The 7,673-nt window shown below is 34.8% G+C and overlaps 2 protein-coding genes across 2 annotated transcripts; one reads left to right on the forward strand and one right to left on the reverse strand.

Moving 5' to 3' along the window:
- The first annotated feature begins 1,691 nt into the window (after positions 1-1,691).
- CDT1A (CDT1-like protein A) lies at positions 1,692-4,962 on the forward strand. The gene is made up of 7 exons (XM_068637065.1): positions 1,692-2,152; positions 2,239-2,358; positions 2,493-2,730; positions 3,177-4,028; positions 4,239-4,434; positions 4,516-4,606; positions 4,713-4,962. The coding sequence occupies exons 1-7, from the start codon at positions 1,824-1,826 to the stop codon at positions 4,768-4,770; spliced, it is 1,884 nt and encodes a 627-aa protein (XP_068493166.1). The 5' UTR covers positions 1,692-1,823; the 3' UTR covers positions 4,771-4,962.
- A 172-nt stretch (positions 4,963-5,134) lies between these two features.
- On the reverse strand, positions 5,135-7,443 carry LOC137830003 (WAT1-related protein At1g43650). Its single transcript, XM_068637066.2, has 7 exons — positions 7,124-7,443; positions 6,791-6,853; positions 6,569-6,685; positions 6,243-6,471; positions 5,909-6,067; positions 5,669-5,820; positions 5,135-5,584 (listed from the first exon to the last, which is right to left on the reverse strand). Exons 1-7 carry the CDS (start codon positions 7,327-7,329, stop codon positions 5,398-5,400), a joined length of 1,113 nt encoding a protein of 370 aa, XP_068493167.1. The 5' UTR covers positions 7,330-7,443; the 3' UTR covers positions 5,135-5,397.
- Positions 7,444-7,673: the final 230 nt, after the last annotated feature.

Below are 7,673 nucleotides of genomic sequence, written 5' to 3' on the forward strand. Positions count from 1 at the left end.
ATAGGACACATTAGACCCAACCGCAAAGAACTATCATTGCACAGTCTCATTGCACAATATGCCAATGATGCTACAAGTACACAGACTAAACAATAGAATCACATCTACCCGAAACTTGAAGAGGCTGATACAGGTAGCAAATTTCAATTTCACAGGTGAAAAACCATTTGGATTTTCTGTTTGCAAATAAAAAAACAGAAATTCAGAATGGGAAGTGACTGTGGCATAGTATAAACAAATTAGCCGAAAAATCCAGTGAGGCATCAAAGTTACATTATCCGGAAACTTGCACGAAACAAGAATGATCACAACTGAAGAAGGAAAAAAAAGATGGGAAGAGATAAAATTACATAGAAAATCAGCAGAAAATCAGGAAAGTTGAAAATATAGAAACAGACTCTGAGAGAAAGACTGAGAGTTAAAAATATAAGGTTGGAGAGAATATGATAATTTGTTACTTTTATATTTAATTAAAAGTATATGATAATCTGTTTTGTTAACAGAATATTAAACTGAAGCTGTTACCTTAGTTTTTTTAATTTAATATAAAATTTTAAACAAATGAAACCAATATTTAGAAATTAAATTTGTGTTTTTATTAATACAGTATTATTAAAACTGTGCACAAGACACCATCAACAACAGATAAGGAAACTTAGATGCAAAAATAAAAAAGTTGATTTCGATTTAGTTGTATTTTTAAATTATTTGTTTCAATTTTAAACCTATTAAGATGACTAGTGAATATTCTATCTATTTTTTTAAGTTAATATTTGACTTTTTTTTTAATAATATTTATTTTATGTAATAACAAATAATTGTTGTTATTTGAGATGTAGGCATAACTATGTCAAAGTATTTATAGTTATACTATAATTCTATCTAGAGGTCATGTAAAATAATAGTATTTTTTTTGGAATTTTTTTTATGACAAAGAACGCCTTATTGAATTATATGATTTATTTAGTAAGTAATGAATTTTGAATTCTAAATTAAGAAACAAAATATATATTTTTTTTAATAATTTTTTCTTTGATGTAGTATTCCTGTATAAAGTAGATTGATTTGATTTAAAAACATATTATAAAAATATTTAATTTAGTATAATTTTAATTTTAATTAAATTAATTTGATAAGAAAATAAGTAGATTTAATATCAGTTCTCATGTAAACATATAAAAGTTAATCCTTGAGATTTATTATCATGCAAACTTTTAGAATATTTTGATAAAAATTTGATTTAATACAAATCATCAATTTGAAAAATGAAAAATGAAATTTTTTTAATAATAATCTATAATCAACTAATGAAATAAATAAAATTTTACATGCGTTTGGGAAAAAAAAATTGATTTAACATGAGTCACATAAATGGAGCGTAAAGAATTTAATAATTGAAATTTATTAAATGAATCAATAAAAAACAAAATTTTGGATTAATTTATCTCTTGAATAAAATATACCGAATGCATGGAAGGATAAAATAGATTTATTAAAATAAATGTGTTGATTATACGTTGAAGGGTAAAAATGTTTTTATTTATTGTTATATATATTTATTTATATATACACGAATAATAATAATTTTGTTTTTTGAGACGAATATCAAGGTAAGTTGAAGCCCAAAACAAGAGGCATCTTTTTCTGGGCCGGGCTTATTAGCTTGGGGATTTATAGGGCAACGTTCATTTTTGGCGGGAAGCAACGTCTCTCACGAGACAAGAGGCGCGCAACCTCAGTTTTCCCGCGAAAAAAGTAGTGTATATAAGAATCGACCCTAATTTTTCATTTCCGTACTCACACATCACTGATTCTTCAGCGCCATGGAGAAATTCTCGATGGCCGCGTCCCCTTCTCGCAAAGGCAGATCCAAGAAACCCAATGTCCCAAGCTCCAAGGTCCAATCGCCAAACCCTGTTGGCTTCGCCTCTCAGACGCCGGAGAAACCGCCGCAGCGGATCCGTAACCGCGGTGTCGCGCTCTCAATAGCTGACATAAGAAAAGTCGGCAAAGGGTTGCAGGAAATGAACCGACGCAGTGAAGCGACATCGTCACAGCAGAGCAAGAGTGTGAGGAGACAGATCTCACTGTGGCCTTCTTCTCCCAGTAAATCCAAGATTACTGAAGATGAATCCTCCAAACTTCCTGAAAAGTAACTCTCGTTTTCATTTTTTAAAGTTTAGGATATTTTTTTAAATTTTTTGCTGATATTTGTTGTGCTTTATGGTTGGTGTGCAGATATGAGATTTTGAATCAGTTCTTCGATCGTTTGGATACTTTGATTTCTATGTTCCGCCTGAAAGGGAAGACTCCATCCTTTACAGAGATCAGTTCTAGAATTGAATCTTTAACTGACAGGTACTGATCAATTGGGTTGTTTTTTTTGTTTTTCTTGATGTGCATGTTTTAATAAATTGTTTTTGCATTTTTATTATTTTGGTATTATTTTTAAGTTTCGTATTCGATCATGAAATTGTGTTTTATTTGTTTAGGAGGTTTACTCTTGGGCATCTAGCCCAATTGAAATACATCTTACCTGAGGCTATTGTTCTTAAGAAGTTTCTTGTGCATGACGAACGGACTTGTTGTATGAAGCCCGACATTCACATTTCTTTAAACCCCGAGGCGGTAGAGGCGGTAGAGTCTGATACGAGAGTACAACGGAGGAGAGTGTCGTTAAAGAAGTTGTTTCAGGCGAGACTAAGGGATTTTTTGGAATCTCATCCCGATGTGAGTCACATCCAAACCATTTAGCTGCTTAATGAAATTTTTCCTGAAGCATTTTTTCTTTTGGATTGAATTGGATTGAAATTTGCCTTGATTAACATTACTCAGTGGTTGACTGGTTTTGTTCATGATTGTGATTACTGTGCAACATTATTTTGGGTGTGCAATGCTATGATTTCCTAATGGTATAGTGTTTGCTTGAAGTTTCTTTGTTGCTGGGGCCAAGCGCTTGAGATGTTGTATCAACTTTAGTCTTGTCCTCTGTTTAGAAATTCACAGTTTATATGATGATTTTTAATGAATTCAGTTATTTTTTATGATAAGCACAATGAGAATAATTACTTTGTTCTCGATCCCGCTTTTTTTTAGTGAGCAATCACGACCTCAATTGGATCAATTACTTTTTAATCATGCGTATTATTTGCTCTGAATGTTTCTTCTATGTGTAGGGTGATGAAATTCCAGAAGGAACATTGCCTGAGCCATTCAATCGCCCGAAGAAAGATAATATTTTGGACATGTTGGAAACTCGTCTCCCAACAAAATTGTCAACCTGCATGCGCTACATTGACATTGTCAATAATACAGAGTCTGCTGATATAGATGAAAAATTGTTGACTAATGAAAATCTGACAGCACCTTCTCACATTGCTCCATCCTATAGAGCTCGATTCTCTTTGAAATGTAAACTAGATGGAGCAGATGATATACAACAAAATTCTGCATTAGATTCATTACAACCTTCCCCATCCGATTTGGCGTCGGAAGCAGCTAGTTCTGTAAATTCTCCAACAAGTTGCGCTTCTCTGGAATCATCCAGTGCTCCCCTTGCTACTCCAATCAAATCCATTGAGTACACAGAAAACGAAGATGGGGCTTTCACCAGCATTGGTGCCCTCTCAACTCCCACTAGAAAAACATTTGAGGACACAGGAAACAAATATGAGTCTCCCACCATAGATGCGTTCTCTACTCCAGCCAGAAAAGTCATTGAATACACAGTAAACAAAGATGGTTCTCCCAAAATCATTGATGCCATGTCAACACCAACCAAACTTATTTCTACTCCAAGGTTGATGAGTGCCACACCTGCATTGTCTTCACCCAAAAGACATTATATGAGCCCAGATGACCACCCTATCAGTTCTTTGAACAAGTTAGCTAGGCGACCACCTCGGTCAAGGTCATTGAAATTCGACACCCCAGTGAAGAACAAGGAGGCTGTGAATGAAGGCAATGCTGGTGCCTTACCAATAGATGATGACGTTTTTGACATCCTCCCTGGAAAACTTATCCAATCGGTATGCCCTACATAATCGTTATTTATTTATTTATTTTCGCAGTAAACATGTTGCTTGTTTGTATTATAGTCTTTGCTTCTCCACTTATTGTGCCATGAAGCATAGATGAATTATGTAGTAAAACAATATTTGTTTGTCTACTTCTAATTGTTTGTCTACTTCATGAACCCTTTGCATGAGTGAGATCATCATTAACTGTGCCTCTTGCAGATTAGAGAAAAGGAAAGAATAGCGATGGAGGAAAGAGACCCAGATATTACTCGAGCAAAGAAAAGGAAAAAAATAATAGCTAACCTCCCTAGGCTCTTTGATATGATTCGCCTATTGCTTCGACAGCGTAACTGTATCACTAAAGATGAGCTTGTAATGAAGATAATTTCAAGCCACAGCGATATTGTGGACAGAAGTAAGTCTCTGTTTTATGCGAAAGTGATTTAGTATTTTATAGTTTTTCTATATACCAATTTTGTCTGGTTTGTATTCTTAGGTGAAGTGGAAGAGCAGCTAAGCTTGCTGCAAGAATTAGCACCCGATTGGATTTCTGAGAAACAGGTCTCTAGTGGAGATTTTCTATTCTTGTAAGTTGCTTTGGTTTAAGTGCGTTATTTATTTTATATTTACTATCTTAACCATGTACCTTGCCCTTTGTTCTTGTTTTGACTTTATGACTTGTATTTTTTGTAGCATAAACAAAATGTTGAGCGCTGAAACTATTCGGGCATCTCTTGAAGAAGCAACATAGGAAGCAAATTCTGTATTGTAAAGTCCTTGGGCTGCTCCTTGATGCACAATTTATTTTCCTTTAGGAGTTTATGAGGCTGTGCTTTTGTAAATGGTGAGTCGCAAAATAGCCTGATCATTGACCTTTATTTGTACAGGATATTGTGCATCCTAATTTTAGCTGTTCAATATACTTGTCTTTATATTTACTTCATTCTAATTGAACTAAACCGAGTAATGTTGGGTTGAATGTTCAAACAAACAAAAAAATTGTTTTACAATTTTTAAAACGTTATTTTTGTCTTTATGATTATAATTTGGTACATCTTTTGAATAGCTGTATTATTCATGAATTTTGATTGAAAATACTTAAATAAAAACTTAAATTAAAGAAAGAAAACTGCAGTGGACAGATGGAATTCTTGGGTAGGAATAAGAGGTTCACGGGGATTTTTTTCAATCTATATAACATGCACATGGTTCAATAATGGTAGTTGAATTTACCACTTTGTCCCTTGGCCATATTTTCCATCTAAGTGCACATTAAGTCCTAACGTTACATTTAATAATCACCAACTGATCGTGCCGTCAACCAACAACGTCTAGTAATCATCGTATAGCAAAAACATCTTATTTGGACCAGGCATCGTTAATTGGTGTCCTGTGATACGTTCCTCTGCGGTACCTCTTTCTCCATCGCAATCTTTACTTGTGTCCTACATTCTCTCTGCTCAACGTGTGTTGCTAAAGATTGCTGTGAGTTGTAATCCTGATCACTGTCTTTTCCCCATAACAGCAAGTACAGACCAATAATGACAATGACTACTCCCAATAAACTGTAACAGTCAAACACAATTAAAAACTGTTGAATCGAAAACATGATGTTGTGCTTGAACAGTGAAATCTGAAATGTTCTCTACCTGCCCGTGTGGAGTTGTTCACCAAAAAGAAAATATGCCAGGATAGCCACCAAAATTGTTCCAAGGGGATTAAACATACTGACAAAGACGGGCCCTTTTTGTTCTGCAGTCCAGAATTGGATGAATATAATCAAACCGCCACATATAGCTCCCTGCCATAACTCACGTGTGATTATGTTAGAATTCTTTCAAAATTTCATCTTAGTTTTCAATTTCAGCGTCTTAATGTTTTTTACTTACAGCATATAAGATGCAACAGAGTTCCACAGTGGATGTAATGAACCATGCTCTAGGCTTGTGTTGCACGAGTACAGCGAAGACAGCAGACTGTGCTGCACCCATGCAATTTATCCAAGCTGTAAGTGACAGTTGTGCTTGATATTTCTTCGCTATGATTGCCTACAATCAAGCAAAAACCACGTGCATACATTTTAAACTCTTCCAAATCTATGAATGCATGTATATTTAAGATAAATGGTATTTTAATCCCTTGTAAGCTTTCTGAAGCTGCTTCATGAAACACTGCACAATTTTCCATGCTGTGAATAGCTTGATTATAGATAAATAAAAGTACCTGTAGTATGAACCATAAAGACCATGATATGCAACTTGCACCAGCCAAAAGTGATCCTTTAATCCAGTTATTATGAACAAAATTGCCTCTGACATGGAACGGGGCACCCCGTAAGCTTTGTATCGTATGCCCTTTATACAAAGTCATTATGAATGCACCAAACAAAGATAACACGGTTCCAAAAACTTTAGCCACTCCACGAGGCTTCTTAACATCAACAACCTCTAATCTGTTTACAAGATTCATGAAAGCAAGAATGAAAATAGTCAAAAATAGAACTCTACTTTCGTAGTCAGACTTTGATAATATTAACTTCAGCTACTCACCTGAGTGCAACTGCAATTATAAAAGTGAGGGATGAGATTGTGTTAGTCATGGATGCATCAAAGGATGGAGTGGTATATTTCAAGCTTGCGAAAAACATGTTCAGGGTAAGACTGGTCCTGTTTTTCACAATGAAGGAAAACAAAGATAAATGTAAGTTTCTTCCTGAATTGGTTAGACTAAATTGTGTATTTCTGTGAAAGCTCGTGACTTAAGAAGAGTACCCGAAGAGGGAAAGAAAAAATAGCTCAATGAACATTGTCATAGTCAACTTTGGCCATAATTTTCTGCAAAGAAGGAAGTTAGATATGAATGATTGGTAACACTTGAAGATGAAAATGTGAGATCAGAGCGTATGTTCTTTTAATCAACATACAATGTCATAGGTCTAGCATGAGTACTTCTTCAAGTGCTGAAACATAACTTGCTAGTTGCTAAAATGGAAAAAAGTACTTATATGCAGTATAAACTATGAACTAGCATTATTCTTGCAAACTTTTGAAGGCAAGAGCATGTACAACAATCGGAAGCACATGACACACATATATGGGATGTACCTTTCACGAACATAAGCAAAAGGAAGCACAACTATGCCCCCAACAACATGCCTATAGGTAACAAAGACATGAGGGTTCATCCCTTTGTTTAATGAAGCCTCTACTAGGAAATAGAGAAACGAAAGAAGCAGCTGAATTACACACATGAGAAGGTGAGGCTTGAATTTCACACACATCACCCCAAATGCACGTTCATTGTTAGACATAGCTTAAGAATGCTGCACTAAACTTAGGTCTCCCTGGTTATTTGTGAACATGGGATGCAAATATTAAGACTTATTTATACACACGCAAGATCTTTTCTCATAATATTCTTGCATATTTGTCTCAACTTTAAACTGTCCTGGAAAGTTGATGGCTGATTCGATCACATATCATAGTCATCACAGAAAATAATTAGTCGTCTCGTCACCATTGTTTTAAACTGCTCTGTACAACCACATCTGGTTTGTGGTAACATCAATTGTATTTGCATTTGTTTGCAATTTTCCACAATATCAAACATTGCAACATAACCTCCACCACCACAACAATTTAAAACACTAGTACC

Source organism: Phaseolus vulgaris, chromosome 7 (genome assembly GCF_051622355.1).
Source record: "Phaseolus vulgaris cultivar YP4 chromosome 7, ASM5162235v1, whole genome shotgun sequence".
NCBI classification, from domain to species: Eukaryota; Viridiplantae; Streptophyta; class Magnoliopsida; order Fabales; family Fabaceae; genus Phaseolus; species Phaseolus vulgaris.

Coding starts and splice junctions, on each gene's coding strand:
- CDT1A (XM_068637065.1), top strand. CDS start 1,824: ATGGAGAAATTCTCGATGGCCGCGTCCCCTTCTCGCAAAGGCAGATCC. Junction 4,029..4,238: donor CTGGAAAACTTATCCAATCG/GTATGCCCTACA, acceptor TGCCTCTTGCAG/ATTAGAGAAAAGGAAAGAAT. Junction 4,435..4,515: donor CAGCGATATTGTGGACAGAA/GTAAGTCTCTGT, acceptor TTGTATTCTTAG/GTGAAGTGGAAGAGCAGCTA.
- LOC137830003 (XM_068637066.2), bottom strand. CDS start 7,329: ATGTCTAACAATGAACGTGCATTTGGGGTGATGTGTGTGAAATTCAAG. Junction 6,854..7,123: donor TTTGCTTATGTTCGTGAAAG/GTACATCCCATA, acceptor CCTTCTTTGCAG/AAAATTATGGCCAAAGTTGA. Junction 5,585..5,668: donor GAACAACTCCACACGGGCAG/GTAGAGAACATT, acceptor TGACTGTTACAG/TTTATTGGGAGTAGTCATTG.